We start from the raw sequence: 18,749 nt of genomic DNA, 5'->3' as shown, positions 1-18,749 counted from the left end.
CAAAACACTGATTTGATCTGCAGATTGGGACAAATTTATTAGTTATGCTTTCTGAGCATGAATAAAATAACAGTTGAGTTAGATCAATGTTGCTGTATTTTCTATACAAATAAAATGTTGCCAATTAGCAGAAAGCTAGTTAATAACATTCTTCCTGATATGGGCTATACGTGGAGAGATACAATTTAAAGAGAAAAAATACTTCCTAATTTGTAAATCCTTATTAGAGATTATAATCTAAAGAAGTTAGTTTGAAAATTAATCATTTTGATTATTAGTTTCCTTGCAGGTTGGACTCCTATTTATATGGTTATATGTTTATTAAAATTATTTTCCCTTGGTCTATCTTTGGAGAAATGACAAATGAAAATTAATATTTAAGTTCTGCTCAAAGATCAGAATGTATGTCTGTCCGTATTTGTATTTGTATGTATGCATGTATATCCTAAGAAAAATGGAATCCAGTCACTTCAGTAAAATAAGAAATGTTGACAGAAAGATAACAAATTTTTTTTTTCCTAAATGGAATTTTGCTTTCATTACTTTTGGGGGAGGAAGAGCAGAAGAGAGCTCAATCAAAGTGAGATTATTGATAGACAGGGGAGAGTGTGTTGAAGACCAAAACCATGAAAATAACATGATAACCACTTTCTACTTCAGAAAGACAAAACATACTTCTTAACTTGTCTGAAAATCCATGAGCTAGATGAATTGATGTTACATGACATTTTGAAAGGCTTTTCTAAAAATATCTAAGTGGGGTGGGTGGAGGAAAATAAGAAAAATAGAGCTATAAAGGGATGGAGAAAAGGGAAGAGTAAGGAAGGGGGAAAAAGAGGAAAGCAACTGAGGAAAAGAGGACTATTTTAATAATTTAGAGATTTTAGATATATGCATATATACACAGATGTATATAAACATACACAAACACATAAATATTAATATCTGATCCACTCTTCCAGCTACATATAACTAATAATTCTTCATTTTAAAATATTTTCTGAATGAATCCTAATGTGTTTTTTTTGGAGAGTGGCTAAAGTGATATGCTGATGTTACTGATTTAACATTGTACGATATTTCTCAATTGTAGAAAAGAAAATAACTGATCCAAGGCTTTAGATGTCAAGAGATTGCCTTCTTAAAAATATGTTTGTATGTACTTTCAATTTTTATCTTAGGAAAATGTATGGTCCCTGAGGACAAGGGATTGTTTCCTGTTTGTGTCCCCAGTTTATATCTAGTAGGTACTTAATAAATGTGTGTTGGATTGAATTCTATTATGATCCAAGTTACTGTTGCAATCATTTTCCTGAGGCACATTTACCTTGCCATGACTCTTGTGTTCTATTTCTTTGCAAGATTTGGCAGTTGTTAGGTCTTTATAGATGGGGAAAGTAATGAAATGCTTACAATCCCACAAGCAGGCTTGAATTTATAGCTCGACTTTGACCCTTTTTCTACACCTCAAATCCTGATAAAGAGCCATACCTCCTACTTTGTAAACTTCTTGAAGGCCTTGTTATCATTATATTTCCCAAAGCTCATCTTTTATAGAGATTTCCTTTTTATGACCCAGGCAGCCCTAATGTTCCTTTGCTGATTCTAGAGGCTGCAGTGGGAGACAAAATGGGTAAATTCGGAGTCAAGGGGAAGTTCCTGTGGTCAAGTTACACACATTAATTCCTACGACCGCTAACTATTTTCTTCTCACTGATGCTACTGGTATCTCAATAAAAATCTTTGACAGCTGAGATATCCATAGTTCTGAAACCTCAAAGCAAAGCAAGAGCAACATATTCACTGGAAAAGAAAAGCTTCAAGAATTCTTGCATATCAACATTTCATTCGCTTTTTAAAAATCCTATAATAGGACCTGAAATTTCTGTTGTATGTAATAGTAAAGATTTTTCATGTCAGTAAGTATGGTAAAATGTATGAACATAGTACTCCTTCACCTGGTGAAGCACCCTTTTTGTTTAAAAAAGACTGTTTTTATGAAAAAATAGTTTTATCCCAAACCCCTTTATTTATTAAAGTAAAATTTAATAATATTAAATAGTTAATAGGTATCCTTGATTTCATGTCACAGAATGCTTCTTTAAAAAAAAATATTGATTGGGGGGGGAAGAAGTAGCTACTTTGAGGCAGAAATAGAAAAGCAAGAATAATACTATTCTTTCTGTGCCAGTCTTAATTATTATCCTTCACATTGTATTGGGCTATTTTTGAAAATGGGATACATAAATTTCTTAGTCTAGGGTATTTTGAAAGAATTTACTTCCTGCCAGAGACCTTTTTTCCCTTTATTTCATGCTTCCTTCTTAGTTTACATTTGATCTTAAGTGACATAAAAACAGCTTATGTTTTCAACTCCTTAACTCCAAGGGGTTGCTCTGAGATTTGCTCTGTCCTGGCAAATGAAAGCCAAGTAACTTGACTAAATATGATTAATTCACTAAGGAATTAGTCGAAGAGTATCTTTTACCTGATTTCAGTTCTTTGGCAGTTTTTCCAGGGCATTCAGTTGTGGTTCTACTGAATTGCTAAAGACTATCTGGGGTAGGTATCTCCATTAAGAAGTAGAAATACAGAATTGCACCTCAGGTCCAAAGCAGTCAATCTTCCTGTAGAAACAAGCCAAACGGGGTTCCTCTGAGAAAGGCTAAAGATGTCTCCATTCCTCAATAGATTTTGTCCATGATTGTAGTCTATCTCGAAAGGGGGCTACCAAATGCTTATTTTTTGGACAAGAGATTTGGGGAAGTTTTTTCTAAAAATATCATGAAAGGTATTTTTCTACAACAGATAAATTTTGTAATGTGCAACTTTTTTTTTAAAGCTGGAAATATTTCAGTTATGTTTTCTTGGTCTCTGAACAAGCTTTTAAAGCATTTCAGAGGTTAAGTATAAATATTTAGTATTCACTCTATGCACATTCCTCGCACATTGCTCAATTATATTTAGGGGGAAATATGTGTTCAGGCTGTACAGTACTGGCACTTTCATACTCATTCATCATTTCCAGGCACTATTCAACTGAGGGGCAAAGAGTGAATGAATCCGAATTACAGAATATCATAGTTGGAATGAATATCAAAGGTCATCAACTTCAATCTGCTTCTGGACAATAATTTTCTTCACCAAATTTACAACAAATGACAGACCGGCTTTTCCTTGGAGACCTCTGCATAGAGGAAACTTCTTTGGTCAGCTCTTTCCACTTTTAGATAGCTCTAACTACCCAGGAGTTTTTTGTTTATTCGTTTTCTAGGTAGCTGCTAATGAAGATCTATTCTAAGATAGAGATTCAAATGGGATTAGAAGTTCTGAACCCTTTTATTTCATAAAACCCCTTTTCAGAATATTTTTGATACATAAATAAGATTAAAAGAAAAACAAATTAATTAAAATAATTCTTAATTTTTAAAAATAAACCTACAGATTCCCCCCAGACTAGTGATGATAAACCTTTTAGAGATAGAGTGCCAGGTCCCCCCACCCCACCCGCCCCAAACCCTTAGACTGAGTGCTGTGCCAGTGTGCCACCAGAGACTGAGAACCATTCTGTGCCTTTACCCCCTTTGCCTCCAGACAGGGGAGGGAGGAAGCGCTTCCATTGGGCTGCTGAGCAGAAGGTAGGGTAATGAGAGGCACATGAAGAAAGGGGGAGGGGATCGGCCTGAGAACTCCACTCCCCTTCAGCTCTTCCACCTGTGAGCTGCCCACCTTATCTCCTGTGTGTTCCCATTAGCTACTGGGTAGGGAGGTAGGGGAAGTGAAAAAAAAATGTTTTCAGATGTGGTGGAGAGGGGGAGGAGAGCAGCTCCACCAGAGCCCCTCTACCTTTCTAGTAATGAGCTCTGGAGGGGTGGGGAGGGCAGCCTTATGCCCAGAGAGCACTTTGTGTGCCATCTTTGGCAACTGTGCCATAGATTTGCCACCACTACCACAGACCCTACAGTTTAAAATTCATCACTGGGTCTTAAAGGAGTTTGTGAACTCCTGATTAAAAACTCGTGAATTAGGAAGAAGGGAATGATGGAAGAAATATTGCTGAAAGGCAATTAAAAGGCTTGGTAATTATTTGGAAATGAGAGGTAAAGAAGAGATAAGAATCAAAGATTATGCCAACAAAGGCATTTGGGTAGCATAGACAATAGAATTCTGGCCCTGGAGTCAGTAAGACCTATGTTCAAATCCTGCATTAGACATTTACTACTTGTGAGATGCTGGACCATGTCATTTAGACTCTATCTGCCTCAGTTTTCTCAACTGTAACATGAGGACAGTAATATAACATCCAATTCCCAGGGTTATGAAAATCAAGGGATATAATATTTGTAAAGTACTTTGTGCTTCACCCAAAAGTACTTTGTGCGTCACCCAAACAAGGTGCTTAATAAAAATGCTTATTTCTCTTCTAACTTTTAAGACAAGGGAGATAGGGTAAAAGGCCATATGTAGAAACAGAAAAGTTAGAAGGAGTATCAAGTTTAAAGTAAAACTAATAATTACAGTTTTAGATCTGTGAAGTTTGATTGACCCATGGAATATTCATGTGCACATATTCTATGATAGCTGGAGATTTAGTTCTCTAGCTCAGAGGAGAGGGAAGGACTTTATTGAAGTTTTGTAGAATGATCTTACCAAGGTAAATAGTACAGAAAGACAGAAGGGCCAAGGAGAGAACCTCAAAAAATGCCAAATGTTCAAAGACAGCAAGGAACAACCAAGTCGATTTTTATTCCGCTCTTCACCAGGAAAAGACACAGGCACCATCTCTCTTATGCTGTGTGTTAACATGACGATGTTAAATGAGTTGGTTATATTTATTTGGCCTAATTTTTCACTTTTATCCTAAACTATTTTTGCACTGATTCGAATGTGTTTTTCACTTTCAAAATATTCTGTAGTTTTTTAATTGACAGTGTTTCCTTGTGTAATTGTGTACAATTTCCCTCACAAAGGCTATCTTATCACTCAAGCCTTTGGAGAAAACCTAAATCAACTCTGGGAACAGCACTCTCTTAGGTAACATTATAACCTTTAAATTCTCCTGCCAGAGGCAAGGTTTGAAGCACAGGACCTAAATGGTTTTTCTCCAGGACTTGTTTAGTATCTCTGATTTCATTTAAATTGTCAGAGGAAAAATGGTATTAAGAAATTCTGGTAAGAAACAACTTAGATAAGATCTTTCTTTCTGATTCAGGAGGTTCCACCTTCAACATGGCTTGGCAGACAACATCTTTTATTACATACCCAGAGTAAATTTTATATTTTAGGACAGGAGGAAATTGATGCCAAAGAAATATTCCATCTAGACCCAGAAATGTCAAACTTAAGCTTATGGACATGCTTAGATGGGCCAACATATGTCCCAATCTGACTAAAGATATGTTTATATCCATGGAGCATATGAAAACAGTCTTCTTAACTTCTTCACCTGTTTTTTTATCCTAAATTACAGCACGGCATAAATGACATTTGAACATATCAGTAAATGTGTCAGAAATCTGAAAAAAAGCTGAATGTTAAAAAGTATTTTCTTAATAGATGAGAAATAACGTAAAACTGGGTATCAAGAAATTCCTAAGAAAATTTCTTGGGGAAAGGGATTTGTTGTTTGTAAACATGATTTTTAATATTTCAATTAATGAAACTTTTTTCCTAAATTGAAATGTTACAATAGTCTATGACACTGGGAAGTTCATTTCCTTCCCAAATATTAGTTTAATGTCAATGGCACTGAACATTATATGTATTTTAAAAAATAAAATGGGAGGAGAGCCCCAGGCCAGAAATATTTGTTTTAGACTATGAAACCATGATGATGGTCCAGTGATCCGTCAGGAAGAACACACACATATATATATATATTGATGTTTGTGGGCAGAACATGTGTGTAATTTCGTGACACCAAAGCCCCAATATTTTATAGTGTGTGACTAGACTAAAACAAAACAGAAGTCTAACTGATCCCAACCTAGCATGGGCTTTCAAAGCTTGGCACTCTGGTTTCTGGGCAGATGTGAAGGGTTATAACATGAATATATAGAGTCATTCCCAAAGGGACTGTCTTCTTGTCAAGGTGTGTGTAAAAAGCAACATTAGCATAATCAGAGCATGTGTGCCATTAGACTATTCCCCAAAGTCATTGTATTTCTTATTTGAATGAGCTTTTACACAGTGAAACACAACAGTATGTTGCAAATAATGATAAAGCAACACCTGGAAAGCTAAGACAGTGCAAAAACCCAAATTACATTTTATTTCTCAGCCTTGAAACACAAATTGAGAATTATTCAAATTAAATTTACCTGGTTCCCCAAACTCCAAACTTTAATATAATAGCACTGGGCAGTTTCAGAAGCAAATGCTAAATCCAATAGTCTGCACAAGGGTAGGATCAGAAAGCCGACTGACATCTGCCAGTTTATTGGGGCACTTGGCTGTGATCCATAAAAAGAGTAAAGGGAAAAACACACTCCCTCTATAGCTTATGTTGTTTTGGTGGACATACAAGGGTTTCTCCCACTGTTGTGAAATACTTAGATTTGTCCATTGTCAAAGAATACATACTAATAGTCCATGCCTACAAGGCTTTGAAACAATCAGGAAAAAATACAAATTCAAAAGAAAAATCATCTTAGTTAGGAGAAAGCTGAAATGTTAGAATCTGTTATCTGTATCTAGATCTATCTAAATAGAAATATTTAGATAATACCTCCCCACTCCTGACTGCTCCATGAGGGTGTCCCATGAATAATATATATTTTGTTGTAAAAATATAAAGCCACATATATTTTTATATATAAATGCATGAAATGCACGTGTGTTCGTGCGTGTGTTTGGAAGCATCATAGGCCAATCAGAAGTAGACAATTGCTCTGACAAAATATAATCATAATAATACCTTATATTTTAATAGTGCTTTACAGTTTACAAAGCACTTTCATATGTTATTTTATCCCCACAACAACCCTGTGAGGTAGGCAGAATAGATAGGTATTATTATCCCCATTTTTCAGATGAGGAAACTGAGGCTGGAAGTTTAAATGACTTGTTCAAGGCTGCATAAATAACAGAGCTGAGAGAACCCAGAACTTTTATCTCCAAGTCCAAGGTGCTTTCCAATGTACCATATACCATACCTTTACTTTCAGATAAGGAGTTGGGGTGCAGGAGGGTGTATGTGCCTGTGCCTGTGCCTGTGTGTGTGTGTATTGAGTTTGCAGGGAAATTTTGAAAAATTTGAACTAATCAAAATTTTTGCTTAGTAAGAGATTTTAATAGTTTATAGGAGGAGCTTCTAATATGTAAGGTCAGCCTTCAGAAAATATATTAATTGTTTCAATATTCTCGATATCCTACATAGTGGCATTGGGTCATTTATCTTTATCATGACTGGTGGCTTTTCATTTCTAAATTCTTAATGGGGAGCAAGAGAATGTAAGGCAGAATATAACTTGAAAAAATTAATTATAAAATACAGTGTAGGTTTAGATAAATGACAAACCCAATTTTATATCTTGAAAAATTAAAAATCAGAACATTCTAGATCTGAGAAAACCATAGAAGTCATCAAACCCCTAAAACAAACTCTATCCTTGTTCTTTTAATCTCATAATATTTACATCATTATTATTTGAATCTCTTCTCTTCCTCACCCACACACGCATTTTTTGCCAATCCAATATTTTTCTGAACAAAATTATGTGGCATATAAATTATGAGACAGACCAAGAGGAGGGGAGAAGCCTTAGTATTATTGATCATTACCTCTTTTGACCAGACCTCCAACCTATAATTGAAAGTTAATTTAAAGTATCTGGTTTCTATTCTTTCAGGTCCCTTCCAACTCCAGGAAGCTATTATAACTAAATATTAAATACTTTGAAGTCTTTTTCATCACTTATCTCATTAACCATCTTCATGAGTTTTATAGAGTAATTTAATCATCTACATGAATTTGAATGATCTTTATATTATGCACAAAGATAAAACTTCTTTCTATGTTTATTTCCTCTTCTTGGTTTTAGTGAGCTCAAGATGCTCGAAAATAGAAAGAAAATAAAAGGGGAAGAACATGAAAAGAATTAGAATATAAGAGAAGGCACCGCAGGGATGAAGAGAGTAGAAAAACAACAAAGATATGTGTGACTGCCAATTGGAGTTCTGTCCAACTTATATTAACTTAGCAGTTCTGAATTTTTTCCTCTTTTATTGCGGAAATGAATGTTTTCTTTTTTTTAAAAAAATGCTAACTAACTAACAAACATGAGGCCCAACATTCTCTATTTTTACTAATTATATTTTCTCACAAGTAAACTTATTAATCTGAAATAGGGGAAAAAACATTTTTTTTATGATATTTAATTCTCAATACAGTGTGCAGCATAGAACTGGTTACTAGTCACTGAACCCAGAAACCAAGTTACCCAAACAGTGGAAGAGGTTAATATTCCCTTTCTTTGTTGTTTTCCTGAAGTCTGCCCATGCCTCCTCTGCTTCACTGAGTATACAATAACTTTTAAATCATTCATTCTATCTTGGGGAAAAAAGAAACTCTCCAGTTAAAAAAAAAAGGTAAAAAGAAAGAAGAAAAAAGGTAACAGAGACAAGTCTCCGCTCTCCGCAACAGTGCACATTTGGTGCTCAGAAGTTGCATACATAACAGTACAGGCAGCAAATCCCCATGCTCCATCATTTTCTTATGGAGAGAAGACGAGGGGAGGGCAGAAAGGAACTAGGCATACAAGTCCACTTCAGGGAAGCCTGGTGCTTTGTTCAATTTAATTGAAGGCCCAAGTGGGGTGAGAAATGATGAGGTCTGCCATTTCAGCAGGGTGCCTGCTAAAGTCTCAGTCTGGGCTTTCTCCAGTTATCCCAGAGAACTGGAAATACAAGGCTCATCTCCATTTAGATTCACACTCCAAGGTACCACCTCTACAAACATTACACATTAGTTATTGGGAGCGTTTGGATTCATCTGCCTTCAGATAAGATTTAGGAGAGAAAAAGAAAACATATTGCAATAAAATGTCATTGTTTGGCTTATTTAGGGTATTGTTAATGAAATGGTACCACAGACTTTATTGAGCATTTAAAAAATATACACAAGGAACAATAGCTTCTTTTTTTCTCTGTATTTTCAAAATTTGACTTTCTTCCCATCAAAGAACCCAGTTTCAAACATGAAAAGGGCACTTGTTTCTATAGAGACTGTGTACAGGCTTGCTCAGTTTCCAGCACTACTGCCATCCCTTAGCGTTCCCATTACTTGAGCTTATATATCCAGTTGCCCAGGAAGCCAATTCCAAGAGTGCTCATCCCTAACTTGTTCTTTCCGATTCTAATTCTCCATAGAGTTCAGCTAACTTTTTAAACTCCGGCCCCCAGTCGCCAAGATAATTGTAATCCTGGTCTGAGTGTGTCGTGGCTGAATCCAGGGAGCTGATGGACCCAGCTTCAGATCTATGACCCTCATAAGCGTATGTCTGTAGAGAGTCATAGGGAGGGACACTGGGGTCGAGGTCGGCCTCTGCCAGTCTTTGTTTAATAAATTCCTGAACATCTATACTGTCAAGAGCGGAAGAAGGCTGGTGTCGCGGTGTAAACATCACTTCCGGCCGAACATCCCTTCTGTATTTCAGCTCCTCGGCAGCTGACGGGTTCCTCAAGGCTGTGATGTCAAAGGCTTCCGTGTCTTCCTCCCCGCCCCCTTCATCATCATAGGTGACGACATTCTCCCGCACATCCTCCTCAGAAATGATCAGTGGCTCTTTCTTACTGCGTCTGAGAGTGATGAAGAGAACCACAATGGCTGAGGAGAAAGTGGAAGAGAATTTTGGTCAGAAAAATTGAAAGACGAAGCTTCATACGTACAGACTAAGAATGAGGGAAAAAAAAATGGGATAGGTTATTGTTTCATTAGCTTTTAATGGATCTTATTTAAAGAGATAATCCCAAGGGAAAACCTAAAATTTTCCTCTGTTTGGCTGAAATGGTCACCCTTTTAATTTTTTTTATCTCCAAATTTTACCCTCACAACCAACATATCATAACAGAAGTTAATAACTCTTTGTCGTATCAGGGCATCTCATAAAAACACATAAATTTATGTAACAATGGGAAGTACTGGCTTTTTTTCATTATTGGTAACAGGTGGTGCAGTGGATAGATCGCTGAGCTTGAAGTCAGGAAGACCTGTTCAAATCTGGGCTCAGACATGGTTGCATGACCCCGAGCCAGTCACTTAATGTCTATTTGCCTCAGTTTCTTCATCTATAAAATGGCCATTATAATTGCCTCTTGGGACTATGATGATCACATGAAATAATATTTGTAAAGTAATTAGCACAGTGCCTAAGGACTTAGCCTTAGGTGCTACACAATTGTTAGCAGTTATTTATATAAACTTTATGGTTCAGAAAGTACTTTCCTCACTACACTATGAGGTAAGTAACATAGACATCATTATCCCATTTCACAGTTATAGAAATTGAGATTTTTTTGAAGCAAAGTGATTTGTATTGAGAAACCAAACTAACAATTGTGATCATCATGACAAACCCAGGCCTTCTGACTCTACTGCACTTAATTTTAAAAACTAAGTCATACCTTCTCTTGTATGCTTCTACAAAAACTTGTTAATTTTGGAGATTTTTAAAGTCTCTATTGGATAGAAAATAATCATGGTGCATATGGAGGACTTACTCTGACATGGAAATTGGTGCAAAAGTCAGTTTTATCCAAGAATCATATATTGATTTGTGAATGTACTCAAAAGGTTTTTTGTTTTGTTTTTGTTTTTAATTTAATGTCTGTGGCAAAGGGAACAGTGAGTTCAGAAACTAAGGTTTCTAGAATATCTCCTATACTACAATCAAGTAGAATGTATATTAAGAACTAGATTGTACAGCTTTCCCTTTTTGGCCTCTGACAATATGAGATTCATCAGTTATATGAATATCAGGTACAGACAGGGTTGATTATTTGCATTTAAAGGAGTTCCCTTCCAGGAAGTTCATTACACCAATGAAAAAAGCAGTCTCTCCAGAGAAAAGAAAAATGAATATGTGTGTGTGTGTGCTAATTAAAAGAATATAGTTAAAAAAAATAGAGAACTAGCCTTGAAGTCAGGAAGACTGACTTCAAAACCATCTCTGACAAATACTGATTTTGGAACCCTAGGTAAATCACTTAAACTTTCAAATCTCTAGGGGGTTGTCTGCATTGTAGAGAAGGTGCTATCATGTTTAAGTAGAAAGGATTTCTTCACATAGAGTTCACCCTACAAAATGAAATCAGAGGGTCAGTCTCTATCCATATATGACTAAAGGTAAAGCCACAAGTCAGAGACAAGTATTGAGGCTCAATGTAATGATTTTACAGTAAATATGCAGGCCTGTTGACTTCACACATTTATGATCTCAACTGATAAATGAGCATTCGACAGGCTTTTATATTTAGTAAAATGAAGAGAGGAAGAATAGGAAAAAACAAACAAACAAAAACAAAAACATTTTGAGCCAGAGGACCAAAATGAGGATGCTACTTTACCTATGTGACTTTGGGCAATTCAATTATCCTCTCTCAGACTCAGTTTCCTCATAAGTAAAATGAAAGGTTGAGACCAATGGTCTCTGAAGTCTTTTTCAGTTCTAAATCTATTGTTCTTTGTGTTTTCCATTTCCAATGTCCATGATCCTAAAATGTACCCCCTTCCACTTTCATCTTCTCTCTCCCTCTACCCTCCCAGAATGGCTCTGACTGAAATTCGTACATCACTGATTCTCAAGGTTATGGGTTGAAGTATCCTAGGCCAAAACAAATGTAATTTGTCCAGTCTGAAAGGTACAACAAGGGTGCATTATCTGTTATGAACCAAATAGCTTGGCAATTAATTAGCAAGTATTTCTTGAGCAACTACTATGAACCTGACCTCTTATAGTGATACGAATTAAAAAAAAAAAAGATAATGTAGATAGGTTCGCTACCATCAAGAAATATTAAAAAAAAAAAAAAAGGCCAGGAAAAGCCATCTGTCCCTATTGGATACAAAGAGAGCTAAACATGCAATCAAAAAGCTAAGAGAGTAGGGATGGGGGGCGTTGCCATCTGTAGTGTTATATATTTGAAGCACCTGGTGGTGCAGGGGATAGAGTACTGGGTCAGCAATCAACAGAGAGACCAATGTTCAAATCCATCTTCAAATACTAGTTGTGTGACCCTGGGAAAGTCCCTTAATCTTTTTTTAGCTCAGTTTCTTTGATGATAAAGTAGAACAAAAACAGCCCTACCTCCCATGGGTTTTATGAGGAAGAAATGAGAAAATATTTGTAAAGAGCTCAGCAAGATTCCTGAAACAATTTAGTATGAAGTCTCCAAGATTAATTTTTATTTATTACAGCAGGCAATACAGAAATGGTTATCCCCTTTCTGTTTACCTTATAATAAGCATCAGAAAGAGCCCTATATTTGGAGCCAGAAAATCTAATGTAGAGAAAAGTAGAAGCTACGTCTGTACTTGTGATATGGCTAAATGCTCTCCTGAGTGCAGTGCTTATATTTCAAAGAAAAAATTTCATACACTATTTTTCTTTAGCAAGAATTATGAAAAGCCTACCACCGTGTATATCCAATAAATGTATACATGACTATACAGCTTAAGGAATGGCCAGGTACCAGATAGCCCTGACATTTACATTTTAGTTAGAAAGCAATATAATTCAAAAGCTCAAATAGCATCCTGAAGCTAACTCACTTCATTCTTTCTGCTGATTTAGATTTATCACCTACCATATTTCTCAGGCCACAGTTATGATTAAATGAGGAGGCTGCTTTAGATTGCAACACCTATTTCTGCTGACTCCTTAATTTATTTAGTACAACATTTTTTCTTCATTCAATAAATCAACCACTTTCCACAGAGCAGAGATGGTTGGTGGTTAATGTCAATGGGAGTTATGGGAGTACACAAGAGGTAAATGGGGTCAGTGGAATTTTAAAGGGTATAGAGCTAATTTAATGTCAATCACCAAGGTTTGCTGGTATTATACATGATACCGACAGTATGTAACATTACAAAGGACATTAATGGTTATCTAATCATAGGATTTAGTCCAAGCTTTATATTTATTTTATAGGTGAAAAGTCAGAGGCTCTGAGAAACTTAGCTTTCATTTGCTTAATGGAAAATAAAACTTGCCAAACAAATACATAATATATGAGTATGTCAGTAGCTATATAGAAGTCCTTTGATAAAATAAAGTATCAATTTATGCTAAGAACATATGCAAATATGAGAAGAGAAAAATCATTCTTATTTAATATGCTATAATGTATCCAACTGAAACTAAGATATAGCATTCTTTGAAATAGAGATTCAATTTAGAGGCATTCACAGTGAAAACAGTCCACTCTCATGATTCCTATTTCACACTGTTTTAGAAATATTATTAGTTAAAGAACAAAAAACAAAAACGTGTGATCAGTGCAGACAATGGGCTATCCATCTGTGATCCTTTGCTCTTGTTGGATAACTAGCCCACTTTCCCTAATTATCCATGTCTTGGATAATATCTTTTACATTACTTTCTCCAAAGAAGCTTCTTTTGGTAATGTTCTGTGGTCCACTTATATCAAAAGTATATCTATCATTGTCCTTTGGATCACCCACATTTTTTGCTTTTCCAAAATTGAAAATATGTGTGGATGTATATACATATATGTTATGCACACACAGACACATGCATTATATGTATTTAAGTAGGTATAAACACTGGACTCTCACATCTTGAATACCTTTTCCCAAATTTACTTTCTCTCTTCATTTATAAAAGCCTATTTGTTATCTTTTCATATTTAGGAATTTGAATATATGTATATTTCCTCATGAAGAATTTATAGAAATTAAATAATTGGTATGTGAGACATGAATTATTGGTGCAAGAGTCATCATTCATGTTTCTGGTTTGGTTTTGATATGTGTGTGTGTCTGTAATTAGAAGATCATTATGTTATGGATTTACTGAAGGGAACTTAGAGGGAATGAGTTTGATCATGTTACATTTTATAAATGAGAAAATAGGATCAAAAAGATTAAGTGATTTGCTGTCACAAATTTATAAAGGTTACTCTGTGGCAGAAGTAGAATTTAATCCCAGGCACCCTGAATCTAAGTTCCTCAATCCAGGATTTTGTTCAGTCACTTCGTAGAGTTTATACTTTCAGATAATTCTGACAGCAAGCTGCTTTGCTTTTGACATTGTAACCTCCAACATGATTTTTTTCTTTATAGATCTCAGCTGATCCATCTACTCTACTGGATTTCATTTCCTCTTCCACACATAGGTCATCAGGGATTGAGATACCAGAGCTGCTTCTACTCTCATTATTGATCATACCATCATAGCCATAGAACTAAAATGGACCTTAGAGGGTATCTAGTCCAACTCCCTTATTTTCCAGGTGAGGAAATTGAAACCAAAAGAAGTTAATTATCTTGCCCAATGTAAAGTGGTAAATAGCCAAGTGAGGATTTAAACTCAGATTCTTGGAAAAAAATACAAGACTTTATTACACTGTTTGCCTATTTTTAAAAAAATCTCTGATTATGCAAACATCATTGCATTATGAAAACATAGTGGATATGCTCTTTTAATCCTTTATCCCTCCCTTCTTTCTAGTTTCATTAGTAAATGTCATTGGTCAGATCTAAATTGAATTCATACTTTAATATCTCATATTTAAATAAAAAAAATAAATTAGTAAGCCAAAGAAAAAGGTACCCAATCAACCATAGCTAGCTGCTTTGGAAATAAAGAAAATCAAATTCAGAAGACAGTGAAATTAAAATACCCACTTCTAAAACTTCACAGAAAAAATGTAAAATGGATACAGCCTCCAAAAGAAGACTTTAAAAACCAAATGAAAGAGTTTGAGGAAATTAAAAAAAAATGAAAGCCATACCAAAATTGTTTAGACTAGTTTTCTTCTTCATGACTTCACTTTTTTTGTGAAGACACATTACCAATAAAATACCACTGTCCTTGTCTGTAACAGTTTATAAATGAGTACATATTCTACATAGATGTTGCCAACTGATGCCATGTCCCTCTGCCAGATAGAGATCAAATATTTATAATTTTATGTTTATCAGGGGCTCTCTTCACTTCCTAACTGATAAAGTTGTTTTACCTCATTAAATGTGATAATTGTGTCTTTTCAATTGACAGTTTTCCTTTTTATTTCTTGTGGTCACTAGGTTACTTGAATAAATCAGTTTGGCATTCTGGTAATTTTGGTATCTTCTCAACTTAACCCTGCCTTCTAGTTTGGTACTGACTTTAACCTTTGCTCTAATTAGTCAGTTTTCAGACTACACATATATTTATGATTCATAGAGAACCCACTTATTAATAACCAATTTGATATTTGTTAAAGTACATTGTTTCAAGAGGAGAAGCCAAAATAGCAGAGTAGAGGCAACCCCTTTGAACAGAGTTAAAATAAAGTCTTGAAATGAATTCTGGAGTGGCAGAACCCACAAAAGGAGGTAATCTCCCAGCTTAAACACCTTGAAAGGTTGGCAGGAAAGATCTCTTGATGAGTATAAGGTGGGGCAGGGAGATTCTGAACCCCATTCTAAGACAGCAGGAATTCCCTGAAACCCTGCATAAACCATCAGCAAGGCACCCCAATGCCCAGCCATGGATGTTCCCTCAGTGGGCACAAGTTCCAAATGATGCCCTAAGCCCCAGCCCAAGCAGCCTGAAGTGCCCTGCCAATGCAAGCCAACAGCAGGCTTGGGCATGACTAAATCAGCTTCAAGAGTCAACTTCCAGAGATCTCTGTGCACAGGCTAAAATGGAGTATGAAAACTGGACAGAAGGAGACTACAAGTAAGCAGGTGCAGGATTCTGTTGCATTATCCACATGAGGTTCTGGGTCACAGTCTTAGGGATAGAAGGAGAACTAACAGGAAAAGCACTGACCAAATGAAAAAGGAAGTACAAAGGATCTCTGAAGAAAATAATTTCTCAAAAATTAGAATTGGACAAGTAAAAGCTAATGTCTCCATGAGGCATCAAGAACAATTAAACAAAATCAAAAGAACAAAAAATAATTGAAGAAAACTTGAAATATCTCAATGGAAAAACAACTGACCTGGGAAATTGATCAAGAAGAGGGCAATTGAAGAATTACTGAACTACTTGAAAGCCATTATCAAAAAAAGAGCTTGGAATTCAACTTTCAAGAAATTGGTAGTCAGTGAAATAGTTCGGTCATTTTCAATTATGTCCAGTTATCCTTCAGAAATGGCCAGTCTTTTTATAATTTCAATAATTAGTCTGCTTTCATTTAGCTACTTTATTCCTTTCAAACACAGTAGGTCCTTCCATCAGGTACCTAAATACCCTGTAAACCAGATGATGTTAGATATGGGGGCCAGAAATACTAAAACATACAGTCCCTGATCTTCGGTTATATTATACTGTTGTTACGCAAAATGTATAAAGATAAATTAATATAAAAGATATACAATAGAAACTCAGAGTTATTTTAGAGGGGATAACTGCAACAGAGAGGCCTCTAGAAATACCTTGACCTACATCTGGAAGGAAGCTATAGAATATAAAATTCAATGACAAAATGGGAGGGAATTTCAGACCTGAGGAATTGCCTGTGCAAAAGAATGTAGAGGGGAAGGGAAATGAAATGGCCTTAATGAGAAATTTTAAGTAAGGCAGTTTGGGTCAAAGCAATATTGTTCAATAAAAGCAATTTTTAAAAGATAAGAGATTCATATTTGAACTCTCTTATTCTTGTTAACTTGTAAAGATTATATGAAAGATAATATGACATCAAAGATATCAGAGATTCTCTCTGACTCAAGTGGTAGCAACTAATGATCATGTTTGGGAAGATTCTACTGTTATATTTTCCTGTGGCCCCAACACAGGGACTCAACTATCTATCAGCATAAAATCACAGATATTTTAGAGGGGCATGGCATAATTCATTAGAAGTTAGAGAAACGGTGTTTTGTATATAATGGACAGAGTGATGAGTTCAAATCCTGCCTCTTATACATTCTGGATATGAGACTAAACAAATCACTGAATCACTCATTACAGGATGTAATTCTAAAATTATAAGCTGAAGAAGAGTTGCTGATCTGTATTGTTGGTTATCTCACCAGGAAATCTCTGAATTCTTGAAATCACAGCCCTCAACCTGCTCCCCCATTTTAAATAACAACTACAGCTGGGGTGGGGGGTGGGGGGCAGGTGTTCTTTTTTATCCATACATTTTTCTCTGCATGGAAGAATGAACTTTTACTTATAACTAAATGAAACAAAAAGCAAAGTTGGAAAACTAAAATAATACAGCAAATAAGCTTCTTTGTGAAAACAAAGAAAAAAGGATTTCAACAGGCAGAAGGGAATTATGGCCTGTGTCAGGAGGTTGAAGAGGAGAAGAATGTGATGTGACAAAGAAGAAAAAAGGGAAGTAAAAGAACTGTAGGAGAGATAGAGCTAAATAAGAGCTATGAGGCAATTTCCATAGAGTAAGAAGCAGTTGCCTGTCCTCTAAAGAGTGATGAAAGAAGTATTGCCGCTGCCAGGTGAGATATCATCCAATAAAGGTCACAGGAAGAAGAGACAAATAGAGGTGCTTGGTGACTTCCTGAGATAAAGAGTAAGAAAGTAGCTATTCATTAATCTGATAACAATGAGAGATTTCTAGTTCTCCCAAATCTCTGATCTAGACTGAAACGGAACCTTCCTACATTTGTGAGACCAGAGAATTATTATCCACTTGTAGTGACTCAGGTGGGCATAACTGACAGTGATAAATGAAACCTAGAACATTTTTAGAAAGAAAAATGAAGCCTTTGGGATCATTAGTGTGGTGTTCATCATTGGTGTCTTCTAAAGAAAAAGGCAAATAGAGAAAGATGGTTAAGATGATGGTGTCTTAGAATGGAATTTGTATATATGTGTTGTGGTTTAAAATGCATAGATAATGAGCACCTGATGAAGGATGGAGTGCATCTAGTAGCTGGCAAGAACCTATTTGGGGACCACAGCTCCGAAAGGACCTATTTTATTTGAAAAATATAACTTAGATAAATGAAAAGGGGCAAGGGCCAAAAGGCAAATTTAATTTCTAAAGAATAGTTAAATATGACGGAAAATGACTGAGCTACCTAACTGGTCTCTAGTTGGATTATGAATTGAAAAATATTTAAAATAGCCTGAGGCTTTGATCTTTCCAGAGCTGAGATCCAGAGAGGCCAGAGCAGCTCAAAAATTAAACTATTCTATAAATGAAAACCAGAAGATGGTAGTAGAGAACAATAATGTTAGATACCTAAACAGAGATTAGAGGAACGCAGTAAAGAGCAGCACAGTGAAGCAAGGTGGTACTGAAGTAAAAGTTGCTCCTAACCATGTATGTTCTTTAGCCACATGTGTTTTTTCCAAGAGAACCCATTTATGACTTCTTTGGCCATACATGTTCCTTAGATATGTGTCTTTTCATAATTATTTTCAGTTACAAATATTCTTTGTGTGTGTCTCCTCCCTATGGAAGTAATGGAAGTATATGCAGAATAAGTATAAATGGAAGAATTCTTATGGTCACTTATTTTGCTATATTGTTTGATTAAATATCTTTTGCTCTGAAAGAGTATGGCTTCCTTTTGGTCTAGCAAAAGAAACACATTGATTGGGGTC

The 18,749-nt window shown here is 35.6% G+C and overlaps 1 protein-coding gene across 8 annotated transcripts in view; it reads right to left on the bottom strand.

Moving 5' to 3' along the window:
• Positions 1-6,243: 6,243 nt before the first annotated feature.
• The window catches only part of CDH18 (cadherin 18), a 1,512,838-nt gene continuing 1,500,332 nt past the window's right edge, over positions 6,244-18,749 (bottom strand). For all 8 annotated transcript variants that reach the window (XM_056824266.1, XM_056824267.1, XM_056824271.1 and 5 more), the window contains one exon: positions 6,244-9,826. In XM_056824266.1, the coding sequence (XP_056680244.1) occupies positions 9,336-9,826 (491 nt within the window). In that variant the 3' untranslated portion in view covers positions 6,244-9,335. The remainder of the gene's footprint in view (positions 9,827-18,749) is intronic.

The sequence above is a fragment of the Monodelphis domestica genome, chromosome 3, assembly GCF_027887165.1.
Source record: "Monodelphis domestica isolate mMonDom1 chromosome 3, mMonDom1.pri, whole genome shotgun sequence".
NCBI classification, from domain to species: Eukaryota; Metazoa; Chordata; class Mammalia; order Didelphimorphia; family Didelphidae; genus Monodelphis; species Monodelphis domestica.
This window is presented reverse-complemented; position numbering and strand designations above follow the sequence as displayed.